The 15,511-nt window shown below is 45.0% G+C and overlaps 2 protein-coding genes across 5 annotated transcripts in view; one reads left to right on the forward strand and one right to left on the reverse strand.

Annotated features, from left to right (window-relative positions):
• PRELID1 (PRELI domain containing 1) overlaps window positions 1-15,511 on the reverse strand; it is a 232,218-nt gene that overhangs the window by 110,847 nt on the left and 105,860 nt on the right. The window lies entirely within an intron of this gene.
• Window positions 1-15,511, forward strand: part of RAB24 (RAB24, member RAS oncogene family) — an 80,006-nt gene that overhangs the window by 58,806 nt on the left and 5,689 nt on the right. For 3 of the 4 annotated variants that reach the window (XM_069244512.1, XM_069244515.1, XM_069244514.1), the window contains exons 4-7: window positions 4,857-4,935; window positions 7,459-7,526; window positions 7,667-7,766; window positions 8,560-8,610. In XM_069244512.1, the coding sequence (XP_069100613.1) occupies window positions 4,857-4,935; window positions 7,459-7,526; window positions 7,667-7,766; window positions 8,560-8,610 (298 nt within the window). The remainder of the gene's footprint in view (window positions 1-4,856; window positions 4,936-7,458; window positions 7,527-7,666; window positions 7,767-8,559; window positions 8,611-15,511) is intronic. The other variant, XM_069244516.1, reaches the window with a different exon arrangement.

Below are 15,511 nucleotides of genomic sequence, written 5' to 3' on the forward strand. Positions count from 1 at the left end.
GGCCAGTGAGTCAGGAATAGAGGGCATTGTGAGATCCTGGATTAGTTGGTATTCAACCTCAGGCGGGGGCCAGTAGCGCTGCTTATAGGCTTTGATAGTAGGCCACAATAACCTGTGCAATCGCATGTAATTCCTTACAGAGGGTCCTGGCTGAGTCCTGAATTGGAGATACTATTAGTCGCCAGCCACAGAGTAGTTTGCTGGATCTATCCTTGTACTCCTACACCTGCTGTGTCTACGCTCTCCAGCACTGCTTGGCCTCTTCCAGAGAGACTTGTTACAGTCATCGCTCTGCCTTTCACGAGTCCCAACTATAGGCCAGTTGCTCCAAATTAAGTATCTGGTTCTCTATAACTGCCACTTGCGCCGTCTGCTGTTGCTCCTTCCTCAACACATATCCTTTAAGCAGACCTATCAGGGTTGGTTTGCTCACAAGCACCTAGCAGAGGACACTGATCCATGTTTGATCTTAAAGAAAGCCCGAGGTTCCTTTTCCACAAAGTCAGTACATTCTTGGTCCATCAGGTGCCACGCATTAAAGCGCTAGAGCGGATCTAGGGAACTCAGCTGAGTCCTCCATTCTAGGTGGAGGCGTCATAGTCCAAAATGACTTGCGGCAAAATTCGGACAGGTTGCAGTGGCAGTAGGTCACATCTGGAGCCAGAGCAGGTCAATATTGAATTCAGTTTTGCGCACCACAGATGTGTGTGTTTATAGAATCGCTGTGAGGGATTCCACGCATCTACGTGCCACGGAATCCACCCAGGACTTCAAGTGAGTGGAGCACACCACCCGGCCCAGGTGTGTGTCATCGGATGTCTCCTGTGCGGGGGTCATGGACCACATTAAGGTCCGTGCCTATCAAGCTTGTCTCTAAGGGGAGGGCCACCACCAGAGACTAGATTGTCTGTGGGGGCGATTGTAAGAGCTGCTGGGGACGTAGAGTGAAACAAAAGTATATTGCCTGGCTTCCAGATGAGCCTAAGCCCCAATATATCTCCCGTAGGGGTCTACATGGGACGTGGAGACTGCCCGGGGGAATAATCTATGTAAGGGAATATCCACCCCTCCTGAACCCCTAAAGAAGCCAGCATGAAAGATGCAGTCATATCCAAACCGGCAGAGGAAAGGACAGGTCAATCTGAGTGTCTCCTTGAGAAGGACCACATCCAGTCTATATCGCTTGATCTGTTGCGATACCGCTGACCTCTTGATACGGTCTAGACGACTGTTCACATTCCAGAAGACAACTCTAACCATCTGTGGAGAGGTCTGAGAAAGGGTGGGGGCTGTGGAAGGTCCCAAGGAAGCGGGGCAGGCCGGGGAGCATCGTCACATAGTGTAACACGTGATTAGGGACACTTGTGCTCATGATGTGTGCCTGGAAGAAATACAACCTAATGAAACCCACTACAGCATTCCCCCACCACCCAAATCCCTCCCTACCCCATACTTCCAACCACAAAACATCTGTTCTCCAAGAAGTAAACCTAAAACACTACAACTAGTTCAGGGGAAACACCTGATTGCGGTTTCCAGTCGCCCATAAAGAGGATATTGGTGCCTGACAGCAAAATCAAAGGCGTGGAACATGAGACATCATAATAGTTTAAACAGTAATGAGACAACCCCTCCCCCCCACCCAACCACACAAGAAGCAGCACCTCCCCGAGGAGAGGGCATGCTTGTCAGAGAGTACGACATAGCATTAAGAAGTATAGTTCAATGTGTGGTTTCCAAGAAGTCTCAGGTCAGTGAGTCAGGCATGCTTTCTAGTGTCTGAAAAAGAGCCGGGTCTGCCTCTTGATCTACAGCTCCTGGGATGCCTCAACAGATGGGGTGCCCGGGGACTCCTGTCGTTTGACTCTTCTGGGAATGGGTATGTCGTTTTCGGGGGCATTCGGGTTGGGGGGTTGATGATGCAGGGGATGCACCCCGATTCTGCCAGGCTTCCAGCTTTTGCAACAGTTGCTGTTCTGTCGCAAATTCGCAAGCCTGTTCTGGGGTATCAAAAAAGTAAGTCAACTAATTAAAGATTACTTTAAAGTGCACCAGAAAGAGAAGCATATATTGGACCTTCAGGGCACAAAGTTTCTGCTTTACCACAAATGAGCGGCAACGCTCCAGAAGATGCTGCAACGCATCTAGAACGCCTCCGCACACCTCATCCTGGACATCCACCGCCACATCACAGGCCATATGAGAGGCATGCACTGGTTCCCAGTCAACAAGAGAATCACCTTCAAACTCCTCACCCACACTCAAAAAGCACTGCACAACACCGGACCAGAATACCTCAACAGACAGCTCTCCTTGCCCTCGCAACCGTCCCACACATCCGCAGAACTACAACTGGCATTAGATAATTCTCACACCTCACCGCCAAGACGTGGAACACTCTTCTCACCCACCTGTGACTTCTCAAGACCTGGCTGTTCGAGCAGTAGCAGCACATTACCCCCCCCCCCCCAAAACCACCTCAGTGCCTTGAGACCCTCACCGGTGAGTAGTGCGCTTTACAAATTCCTGATTGATTGATTGATTGATTGATTGATTGAACGCCTCAGGACTACGTAGGTGTGGTTCGGAAAGATCAGGGTTTTGGTGTTGAGGTATTTCAAGTCTTGGTGATTTCAGACCTCTCAGAGGATAGCACCACAATCCCGATGGTTGATGATTAAGCTATTACAGGGCAGGGGGACAGCAAATGGTGGTTTCTTTGTGAGGGCACAGCATGCCTGCTCCACCACAAAACAACTGGAGAGTTTGTCTATCGGGACTCAAGTTTGGAACCAGTCCCCAAGAAGCCATCCACCTCAGAGGTCTCCACCTCTTCTGGAAACCAAATAAGGCTCAGGTTGTTACTTCTGGATCAAATTTCACCCTCTTCCACCCTTTCCTCCAGGGCAGTTGTGCATATCAGTTTGGAGACCTGGTGTTTGAGGGTCACCACCTCTTTGTCTGCTGTCGAAATCCAGGTTTCATTTCCGTCACGCTTTCTGCAACTTTGCATAGATCCTGCTGCAGGATGGAGAGATCACTGCGGATGCTGTCGCCTTTAGAATCCACTGCCACTCTAGGTTCCTAAATGGTCTTAAGGACGGTTGCTAGGTCTGTGGGGGACTGATGAGCGTATTCAGAGGGAGAAGTCCGGCAGCCCATTTAGTATCCGGCATTCGGGTGGTGTATGGGTTTATCTTGGTTGGCGCTCTCTTCAGAGCTGGGGGTTTATCATGTCCCAACAGAGTTGAAGCCTGCATCAGGAAAGGCAGGCAACGCAGGACTGGGCAAGGCCACGGCCAGGGATTGCCAGATGAACCACACAGGCACTGACCCACTTGCCCCTGGGAGGCACTAGCAGCCAGTGTCGATAGGCCAGAGGCACCCCCTGAAAAAGTGGGGGGGGGGAGGGGTGGCGCTCCCCAGCGTAGGAGCACAAAGCCGGGCAAGTAAGCAACCAGACGCAGGGCTCGATCCTCCCAACCAATTCTCCAGTGCCTCCAGTTCTGTCACGGATGTAAGAGTCATTCAGTACCAGATGCCGATAGGATCACAATATCTTAGTAGAGTAGTCCTCCTTTCAGTCAGTCCGGGTGTAGTCCCCCCCTTCCAGTGTATTGAGATTTTCCCAGTGGGCCAGGACAGCATGGCAGAATGGGACTGGTAGCACACAGGCACATCTCCTTTCGCTGTGTTGCGTCTGCCAGGATGAGACCTCTCCCTTCATCATATGCACCCGCCCGTGCGCAGCTGTATTATTGCACCTCCCTTAAATTACCCAGGGGCCTTCTTCACTGCTGCCAGAAGGGCCCCTGGGTTCCCCCTTCAATACACAGTGCCGCCACACGTGCCTCCCATCAGACCAAGGCCAACCACAGGCAAGGGCCGACCCAGGAGCCCGTGCGGGTGTAAGGCGGCGTGATCCCAGAACAGCGATGCGTCTCCCGAAGGCCTGCCACGCATGGTCTAGTTCCCAGGAAGTGAAGGACTGCCACCACAAACACGGTTCCCCTGAGCGCCAATGGCAGAGGTGCAGAATCTCACAAATAAGTCCTGGAGGACCAATGACAGCCTTACCCGGGATCCGGTATGGCCACAACACTGCCTTGGTTGTGGAAAATTCCCCAGTGCCAATATCGCAGTTAGCGCTCTGTCAGGCAAGATGAGGAGGGATGAGAGTCAGTCGGCGAAAGTATATTTAGAGCAAGACCGCAATCTTAGCCGTTTTGGCTACTTCCCTGTAGTCAGTCATTTTCACCTTGTAGACCATTTGCTAGCTGAAATTATTCCTGTGGAACATGTCTCAAAGGAAGAACTATTGGACTCCAGAGAAAACCTCTGGATGTACCTACCATTTAAAACCAACGCACCCAGATGGACTAAAATTCACTGACAATTCCACCTGATTACTACATATCTCAGGACCGCACATACTATACATTTAAAATGGAATCTTCACTCATGATGAAAATCCAGTATTGTCAGCTGTGCACTGAGCAAACTATCTTGTACTACCTGAGGAAGGCGGGTGCCGGAGCATTGTAGTGGAAACATATTTATATTCTTTGGTGAGTCCATCTAGTAGAGTCAGTTCTTTATATAGTCCTCTTACCTCCACCCCTGAACCCTTGCCCATCCCCAAACTCTAAAAACTATATTTTTTGTGAAAGAAATATAATATATATATGTGTGTATTTTTATATATATATATATATATATATATATATATATATATATATTCATAAACAAATGTTTGACATTACGAAAAAAAAGACAACTTACTGGTGCGGTAAAGTCCTGCATTGTAAAGTACCTAAAAATTTCCTGCATATAATTTATTCTTTTAATCTATTCAGGACACAGCCGGCTCTGAGCGATATGAGGCCATGAGTCGCATTTACTACCGTGGAGCAAGAGCTGCTGTTGTGTGCTTTGGTAAGTTATGTAGAGCTAGGCTCCTAAATATGTATAGCAGGTGGTTTATTTCGCTGCTTAGTGATAAGTCTGTAATAAAAGTTGTCAGACATGATATTATAGGAAAGAGGTGATGTTTCACACTACTGAGCCTAGCTACATACTAACGATTTTTGTTATTTGGGTTAAGTGATATACTTATTTGACATTGCTCTTCCTGTAGTATTTGTGTGCCACCAGTTTGTATGGCCTCCGACAGCCCATGGGACCCAGTTGTTTCTTCTGTTTATGGGATGTCCCTTTGTCTCCATGGCAGGCACCTGTTGCAAGTGCAAACGTTTCTGATCTTGTTTGTGGATGGAGTACCCTGTTTGTGTGTCCACACACTTCTCATCACATCTATGTGTACGGCAGCTCTGTGGTGTTGACCAAGCTTTTTTCTCATTACCAACTAAATATTATTGATAACTGTAGCTCATTAACTAGTGTGGTTCCTAATGATCTTCATCTGGCATCAAACATGCTGACCAGGAGTGTGATACTGTAAGACTTTTGAACTATCTGTCTTCACTGTATACAGGGCTGCAGTTTTATTCAGTAGTAATGAAGCCCCTGTTAAATAAGAGTAGCTCCATCTCTAGCTCTTATATGGCTTCCTTTATCTATTTTCCAAGTTAAACAATTAGAAAAAGGCGAATTAGCTACAGAAGTTAAATATCTTGCCGGTTCTTTACTGAGGAATGAAACGGCCAGAGACAATTAAGGTTCTGTATTTAATATAACATATCACTTGTCTGGAACTGAAATACAGGTGAGTCTACTTAGAGAGGTATCCAGGACTGTTTGCCACAAAATGTAATAACATCACTTTGTGGATGAGTTAATATCACACCTGGCAGGCTGCACTGGCTTCCTTTATAAGCACAAGTGTACTTCAAAGTTCTTCCAACTGTGCATGAAGCCGCCTTTTGCGCGGCACCATGTTACCTTAAAAAAAATAGACAATCCCCTTACGTCCGCAAATAAAGTTTGGTCTAAAGATAATTTGCTTCTGGAAGTTTCTAACCTACACATAACTAGATCAGGAAGGGAAGGATTTCCCCTGTTTGGGCTAGAATTATCTGTAATGGCTGCGTGTGTTTGTTTGAGAGAACAACTCTGTATGGTTCCAGAAACCAGCTAAAATCTTACGTTTTTTGGTCAGGTCATCATTTTGGCTATTGTAAAATGTTTGGATACCTTTTTGTTGGGTATGTTGGTAGTATGTATGAAATATGCAGATGAATCTCCCTTGTATCTTTTAGAAAGTGTCAGAATACGTGTTGAGGGTCTTAATTATGAAGCAGTATTGCACAGCTAGGATTGGAACACAAAGATTTAGTTAGATGACAGATTCATGTTCAACAAGATGCAGGCTAGTTTGCTATGGAAAAGTGAATATTTTATGGAAATAGAAATCCACATCCAAAGTTTTACCTTTAAGTATGCTTAATGGTTGTAGTACAAACAACTTTAACTTAATTTTCAAGAATTCTGAACTTCTGTTTAGGATAAATATGTTTGTTGTTAAAATGTAAAGTATTTATAACTGTTATTGCCTGAGTCTCAAGCTGGAAAAAGTAACTAATCTTACAGCTGTAGCTATGTTGTCCGTTCTTACTAATTTCCCAGCCCAGATAAAACTCTGCTTGTTGCACATTATTGCTGATGCTGTGATGTCTGCTATGAATGCTCCGTTCTAGAAAACAAGATTGTGTTGGAAGGAATGCCTGAACTGATCGTAGCCACTAGCAATAACTTGAACCCGTATTCCAGTACATTTTCACTCATTGTGCCATTCTAGACAGGGACCATGTCTTGGCATATTTGTCAGTTTGGGCATCAATTGGAATGGATCCTGGCTTGACCAGTCACCAGTGGATGAGACTGATTCAAACACCCCTGTCATATTATTGTTAGTAGACACCTTAAGAATGATGGGTATGTCCAGACATGCATTCCGTGCTCATTTTGCCACAGGACACAAGCTGTACTTTACTGATGAGGTTTATGTAGGTAATCTCCTGCCCGGTGTTCTTTGTTTGAGTGGACCTGACCTGGCAGTTCAGAGTGAACTGTTTCTTTTGGAACAGCACCAAGACTAATTTGCATGTGGTTTGTCTCTTTCTAGAGTGGCCTAGTGGGAGAATAACAGTGGGCTAGAATGCAGGAACAAGCAATCACAAGTGGTTGCGATTCATTCAAACGTTCTTCCATGAACACGCTCCTACTTCTAATTATTGTTTTGTTTCATTATGGTAGCACTGCTGGTACTGTGTTACTAGCTGTAATGCCACTACATATTACTATGGTTGTTCTACAGTTACTGTTTAAACAGAGGGAGCAGAATTTGTGGTGGTTGTGTACTATAAAATACCTTTACGTTTTTATTTTACTCCTTCCCCGTTATTCCCTGTATCGTTGCTGATACTGTGCTTTGACTGGTTGTAGTTCTGCTGCTGCCCAGTAACTGCATATCTGCTTACAGTATGCTACCTGTTACAGATCTCACAGACAGCAGCAGTTTCCAGCGTGTCAAATTTTGGGTGAATGAACTGAAGAGCTGTGAGGAGGTAAGTTGGGACATAGGGTCAGACTTAGATGTATGGTTTGATCTGTTTCTCTCTGTGCAGGTGCTTACCCTGAGCACTTGGAGAGAGAGCAGCAGAGGGGGAGAGTATCCTAGGCTCAGCTTGTTCTTCTCTCTTCGTAGCATTGCCGTATTTATTTATGTGGGACAAAGAGTGACCTGGTTGAGAGTGACAAAAGCCGACGGCAGGTAGACTTTCATGATGTTCAAGATTTTGCTGAAGGTATGTTCTATGTCTATAACTTCCTGCTCAGTTAGTGCTGAGGTTGCAGTGACATGACAGTACTATGTTACTGCCGCCTCCCCTCCATGTCTGTAAGTATTTGTGAGCCTAACTTTGCTGCCAGTCTTTCCCAAGCAGCTCCTCTGCACTGCACACATGAGGTTAGAATGTTTTTGTGCATTGTTTCACACATATCACCCACCTATACAGTCCAGCTGCAGCCAGGTTCTGATCACTGTCCACAGTCTGACTTTATTAAACACAACTACCCAACTCTAGTCGCAGAGAATAGGCATGGTCTTAAGTCATGAGCTTTGTCTGTCACACAGTGATACCAACTTCTGCACATCTGCAGTCTCAAATTGTAGATCTGTACCCAAACAGAGCTCATACTTGATCTTTATATCTGGTAATTAGTTCAGCAGCTGCTTTCTAGATACTCTGTCCCATAAGCATGATGTACCTTTTAATAGTGGATAGTGTTACCTTGACCTAGAGGGGGCTAACCCTATTTTTTCACTTCCCTCTAGCTGTTTGTAAAACATTTCCACATCTATTTGTAAGATAAAGAGGGAATTTGGTTAATTTGGGAGCAAGTATTTAAAGAACAATTTGAGGTTGATCTGAAAAGAAAGTGTCTGTTTTCCTGTTTGACTAATCCTTATGGCAATACACCTAAGTTATACAGCCCATTTGTCCCATTATTCCTAGCCAGTTTTAAAATATAACTTTGCATGTGTTGTGTAAAGTTGTTTTGAACTTTTGATTGCTGCTAACAAATTGTTCTCTGTAGAGATCAAAGCTGAACTCTTTGAAACCTCCAGCAAAACTGGACAGAGTGTTGGTAAGTATTTGTTCCAAAGGATTATATAGGTTCAAACATGCCTATATGTATTAGGTATGTTGCAAGAGAACATTGTGTGGATTATCTTAAATTATGCTTCTGTGTAGACCAGACGTTACCAGCCTTTTCTGTAGTAACAACTATTTATATTGAATGAAAATGGTCCTGAGCTGCAAACATTATTAATGTTTTAATAGTGACCACATAAGGCAAGATTACATTACTGGCCATTATATGCACGATCACCAGCAGTGATTGCCTAAGTGCGTCTGGCACAGTTGCCAGCAGTAATGTAAAAAAAATCTTTGCCAATGTGAAATGCCTCTACATAGGTACTACTTAACAGTCATAGCTGCAATTCCTCTGGCACCTAGATTATGATATAAGTAGTAACCCTCCCCAAAGCCACATGATTTATTACTCCGATATCAGCTTTAAATATCTATTGCAAATTCAAACGTTTTTCTCTGAACATTAGCTTATGAGTTGTGAAATACACAAAATTTCGTTTCAAATACAAGATTTGCAATTTTGATGTACAGTCAAACAAGCAAAAGCTTCTAATTTAGTAGGCTGGCCTACACACAGAAGAGCTGCTTACATGTATCTGAAAACCTACAAGTAGCTCACAAGCTACTCATTGTAGAATCTTGGTGTAGACATTAATTGTGCTTGGCAGTGCTCCACTAGCAATAAACTTGCACCCAAGAACAACTATATCTGGGTTTCTCTACATTTAAATATTGAGGCTGAGAAGTATCACATAAAATAGTGTTCTGTGAAAAAGTATGTCAGACAGGACACAGAACTTAGAGATAAATGATTAAAAGCCACAATTAAGTGAAAAGTGGAGAAAATAAATGCAATGACTAGGAAGGATAATTTTGACCGAATGAGGGAAACAGCACACAGGGTCAAATGAAATTTAGAATCCTTTAAGGCAAACAATCAAATAGGATAGTAAGAATGAAAGCTAAAACAGTCCCTCTACAGAGGACACATATGACACCCAAGACAGGAACAAATACATGTTTTGGCTGTAGTAACGAACAGTTGAACGGAAAGAAATTTCAGCTGCCACATTTTGTGACATGCAGGTCACAATATCCTATATGTGTAATAAAACGCCTATGTGAATGAGGTTACATAAGCCAAATTTAAACCAAATATAACTGAGCATGAATCAACAATTCAGACATCCAATTTGGCTAAGCATTTTTTGGCATTGTATCATCAAATATCCTAACCTCGATTTGAAATCTGTAAAATATTAATGAAACCACCTAGAGGATGATCTATGGTAAACCTGTATTAACAGAAACCAATGTTCCTGGATCCAACATTTCAGGTTAGGTGATTGACATAAATGACTGTAGTGTTTTCTTTGAAGACCGTAAGAATGTAGAAGAATGAGCCACTGTAATTAGATGGAAATCAAGCAATATTTATTGTGAGAGATTTCTTTCACAAGTAAGATGAATCTTGTGAATAATCACAGATGTATATTTTTCATAAAGATGGTTAAAGAAAAGGAAATGTGTTTTAATGGTTTATTTGGCATTTGCGTAAAAAATGATAAAAAAGTATCTTCCTAATAAAGGAAACACATTGAGTGATCATGAACCCTGGAATAGTAAAAGCACTTGATAATACAACAATTAAAATTGATTTTTAATACAAAAATGTGTTGGGAGCATATTCTGAGTGACTGGCCCTATTGGAGGCCTTTAACAGCTCTGCATACAGTACTCCATATTCCTACTCCTTTCGACTCTCAAGTCTTGAGAGGCACGAACCAGGCCTCATGAGTTCTGTATGATATTGTAACTCATGACACATGGTCATAGATTGCTATATATTTATGTTATTTATTGTGTTTGTATGGTGGTCCACTTGCCAGAAGGATGTTTTCAGAGCATTCTACAAGATAGAGACTGGCAACATACAGAAGAGCAGATTGTCCACTGGTCAGGACCTTTGAATAAAACTATTAGTCACAGATCCAAGTTGCATTTAGCTGGGATACAAGGAAAACACCTGATGGAAGAATTTAGTTGCACTGGAGTCGCCTCAATAATTCTAGAGCTCTAAGCATATAACATTTTTTGTAGTCTTGTAACTTTTGGGAACAAAAAGGTATGACCTTAATACCCCTGGCAACCTGCCTATTGTTAACCTTTGCACAGACTTGTGCTTTTTTTAAATGTTAACTAGTCACCTTTCAATTGCTTATTGTCTTTCAGTGTTAACCTCATGCTAATGAGATTAAATCTTTGCCCAGGTCTGTTAAATTATAAAATGATAAAACAATGAAGTCAAACTGCAACACAATGTGCTTAAGTACTACAGAATTCCAAAGGCACCAGCCTTGAGATATTTTATCCACAACCACTAGATTAGAGAGAGCATTCCATCTAACAACAGAAGTTATGATCTTGCTCTTATTGAGGTACTAGTAAAGGGCCTTCTTGGAATTACATGAAGAGCCTGCTGTACCAGACCTATAGGGTTGGGAGTTGGGATAGGGTGTGTATAGGAAGAGGAATTATAAGATCTACTTAAAAAATACATAAGATGGCTGTCGTATTGTAATCAAGCTCCCAGCCAGTATAGATTGTCCTACAGAATCCTGGCCGTGTCCCATGCCTGGCTCCCATCGCCTGCACCCTGAGTCTGCTCATCACCTGCCCACTACAGTATCGGGATCGGCGCTGAAGTGAGCGCTGTCGTTGGAGACATAGGGTGGCCTGTGAAGCTGGGATAAGAGGTCCGGGCCGTGAAGCACCTTCTGCAGGGCTGGTGCCGCTGCTCAGAAGAAAATGCGCAGCCCCAAGGATGATGGGTGCAGTCAGACGTCCTGAAGGGGATGCAGAGTGTGGTCCAATCTGCACAGCGGCCTCTACTGTGACGGTGCTGTGCTGCTCCTGCTGTGCGGCAGAAGACATGGGACACAGGAGCAAGTGACACTCTTTCCAGGTGTGAGGGAGGTCAGGACAATACCAGATAGTCGGCCCACTGTAACCAGGGCTGGAGGAGCAGCGGGAGGTCGGACAGGGGGCAAGGTATGCGTTGTGGCATTAGAGCCAAAGGCTCTTAGGAGCCGAAGGGCCTTGCTTTCTGCTCGGCCTCCTTCCCGCCTCCCGCCTCTGATTTGCATTCCACCATGCCTTTCCTGCCCCCCGATTGTCCAGCGTTCTGGTCCCACCTCAGAGTTGCATTTTGGGACCCTGCCGGTTGCCAACCACTAGTGAGATGCAACAAACTAAGTAGAAGAAGCACGAACTGCATGTTGGCCCAGGGGACCTCTCTCTTGATTGTGAACACCGCTAGAGAGCAACAGAGCCACTTTGCGATATTGGTCCCCTGTTGGTGATATACTGGAGTCTATAGCGCCGCGTTCTCAAGAGAGTCTGGTGGGAGCAGAGTCACCCTACAAGAGTTGCAACTCTGTGGCGACAGTGAAGGCCCTGCTGGGGAAGGCTTGGTGCTGCTTGTTCTGCTTCTGGGTGAGCGTCTGGTGGACCTGAGCTGAACAAAGATTGCAAAAGGTCAACCTGCACCTCAGCAAGTTAAACTTGACAAATACGCCAGACTGCTACTACATAACAAGGAATCCATAGACCCCCTTCCTGTACAAGTTGCTGAACCAGTGGAATCCTGCAGCACCAGGATCAGCAGTCAATAATGAAGCCCTCCTAATTGCCATCCAAGAATGGAGACTTGCCTTGGAAGCCAGAATTGCTGATGTCGGGTTGCTTTTCCTGTGGGGACCTATGAAATACAACGGGCCAGTGATTGAGGTGGAGGGGTGCATCTCGATCCCCGAATATATGGTAACAACACTGCAGGAGATGTTTTGCGAACTACAACCGACAGGCTTCGAAATGGCAGGGAGGTTAGAAAATGCAGACGGTCACTCCCACTGAAACAACTTGAGGTTTGTAGACTTCCTGGAGGGTACAGAGGGTGCCAACCCGAAGACATTGCTCAAGACATGGCTCCGCTGATGGATCAGATTTCCAACTGTTTTGTCATTGAGCATGCCCATCGGGCACTTACCTGACAGCCGCCTGCTTTTGGCTCTGCCATGAGCCGCCATTGCCCAGTTCCTTAATTATCAGGACAGGGACGTCATTCTACTATGGCCAGAACCAAAGGCCTTATGAGTCCTCAAAAATCTCCATCTTTACAGTTGCTCATAAAAAATCCTTTAACCAGATTAAGCAGAAACTACGAGCGATGAGCCTGAAATACAGTCTCTTTTTCCCACCCAAATTAGAGGTGCTCTTTCAGGGAAAAGCACTGTGTTTTTTTTATCACCCGGATAGAGCATGGGAATGGGTCTGGTGGCCAATGTTCAAGTGAAGACGGGCCCCTGGAGAGAAACCTGGAGTCGCAAAATGCAAGTGTGGACCCACACAGACATCAGAGGGCCAGAGACAGGGCCCAGAGATGGAGGTCCAGAGCAGGATCGGGAGCCTGCGGTGTTCAGAGGACACAGCACTCAATGGATTCTGATGAGAGCAAAGATTTTTTTCAGGCACAACTGAGCCAAGCTAGAGTTAATGCATCCCACCGAGCCTCGGATCAGGACAACAATGGTTGATTAACTAGGCGCCAATCTGTGTTTACCTGTTTGAAATGTGAAATGGGCAACACATACTTCTGGGTAGGAAATGTAGAATGAATGTTGTTTGGTGGCAGCAGGGGTGTTTCTACTTGTTTTTGGGTTCTTTCTTTCACATTTGTTTGTTATGTATATGCAAGACATACACCATTAACTTATTTAAGGCACCAATGACCCACCTCTCACACTCACAGGACTTTTCTGATGGGGTCACAGCTTAAGTGCTCACCTAGTATGTCTGTAGTTTACTGGACAAAATCAAAAGAGAGGTAGTTCTGAGGTACGTGAAAACATTGGCCCCTGCCGTTGTGCTTATAGAGGAGACTCTCCTATTGGGAACTGACTGCCACCTTCTTACTCGATATGTCTACACTGGAGTGTTCCATGCTGGATTTACACTGAGAGTGAGAGGAGTAGCAGTTCTCTTCCACCACTTATGTCTGATAATTGTTACCAGGTCCTACCTGGGTGCACAGGCTAAAATATATTCCTGCAGGGTGCCCTGGAGAAACACAGTGGACACTTGGCAGTGTCTAGGTGCCTCCAACACTTATTACTGGCACACATATACTTATTAACTATACTACTGCAGACCCAACCAGGCACACTCGTTGGGTGGAGACGTCAATGCTGTCATGGACCAATCTAAGGACTCTACCTCCATGGCTCCCTTTGCTAGAACCCTGGCCCTTTGTAGATGGGTGCACTCCTTGGGCTTAGTAGACATGTGGCGTGGGTGGCACCACTATGACACTACATCTACACACTGCCTGGCATTGCACAAGACTTGTTCTAGACTCAACTACTTTTTTTATGCTGACAGAGTCCTTAACATTAGTCCAGGGCACTTGTGTCTTCCCCCGGGTCCCTTCAGATCGTTCCCCAGTAGAGGTCCAATTAGGGACTATGACCTCCAAACTGGGAGATGTTTGATCTCAACACATAGTGGCTCTGCAAAGACACGTTGGTTGACCGCCTCAGGGTTGTCATTGTGATTTTTCCCAACTGTGTCATTGTGAACTACTTTGACCTATACCGACACCCAAGTCCCCGACTCCCCGACGTTCTTGTGGAAAGCGTTTAAGAGAGTGGTCTAAGGAGGGGGAACTTGGGGATGTTCGCGGGCGTGAATGTGAAAAAGACTGAGAGATTTTACTCCTAGAGACCCAAATACTTGCACTGGAAAAATCCATTGAGAAGACGACACTATCCAGTCACACACAATGACTGGAAGACCTCTGTAAGAAACTGACTGAAAGACCTCGGTAAGAAACTAAAATGTCAACTGCTCGACTCTTCCTGTACTGCTGCATCACTGGCGCATTACTGACTTTACGAGCTTGGTAGTAAAGCAGGTAAATTGATATACTGGCTGTCTCAGAAACACGAGGGGTCCCATGTTGTCCTGGCGATACTAACCCCGAGTGTAAACTTCCGTACAACGCAGGGGAGATTGCATAGACCTTTGCAGCGTACTATTGTACTTTATAGGTCTTAACAGTCTGCGACCCTGGGAAACCAACCACCCAATAGCTGCATACCTCCCTGTTTGCTCCAATCAGCGCGGCAAACAGGAGGAACCCAGCACACTAGAAGAGCTGCAGGAGGCCATTACGGCTGCCCCCTATTGGTACACCCCAGTCCGCAATGGTTTTCCAGACAAATGCTATAAAACGTTTTCATCCCTCTTGGCAACCCACTTATTGCTCCTTATCCGTGAGGTGTACAAAGTCTATGCCACCTGAACTCAGAAACGCCACCATTACCACGATTCTCAAACCTGGCAAACCGACAACACTATTTTTTTTTCTTACAAACCCATCTCCCACCTAACATACAGATTTTAAACTACTGGCCAAAAGATGGTGACAAGCCTCAATGCGATTGTTAAAATAATAGTACACACAAGAGTCTGTGTTAATGAGACATTCTCTACACCCTTCCCCATTCAGAGGGGCACAAGGCAAGGGTGCCCTTTGTCACCCCTTTGCATTTGCCATGTTGATTGAACCACTTGCAAATTGGATTAGAGTGAACGCCCATGTCAGGGGCTTCTTTTGTTCCCCACACCACAAAGACAGTCACCCTTTACACTGACAACTTGTTATTATATATGCAGCCTTCACATACAACTCTATCCTGCCTCATCCGAATGTTAGACATCTATAAAGATGCAGCCTGGTTGCAGGTCATTTGGGAAAAATCACAATATATTTACACTTGATGTGCGAGCCCCTTCCATTGCTGCCTGATGCCAGGGTATAGATCATTACC

This window comes from Pleurodeles waltl, chromosome 7 (genome assembly GCF_031143425.1).
Source record: "Pleurodeles waltl isolate 20211129_DDA chromosome 7, aPleWal1.hap1.20221129, whole genome shotgun sequence".
Lineage (NCBI taxonomy): Eukaryota > Metazoa > Chordata > Amphibia > Caudata > Salamandridae > Pleurodeles > Pleurodeles waltl.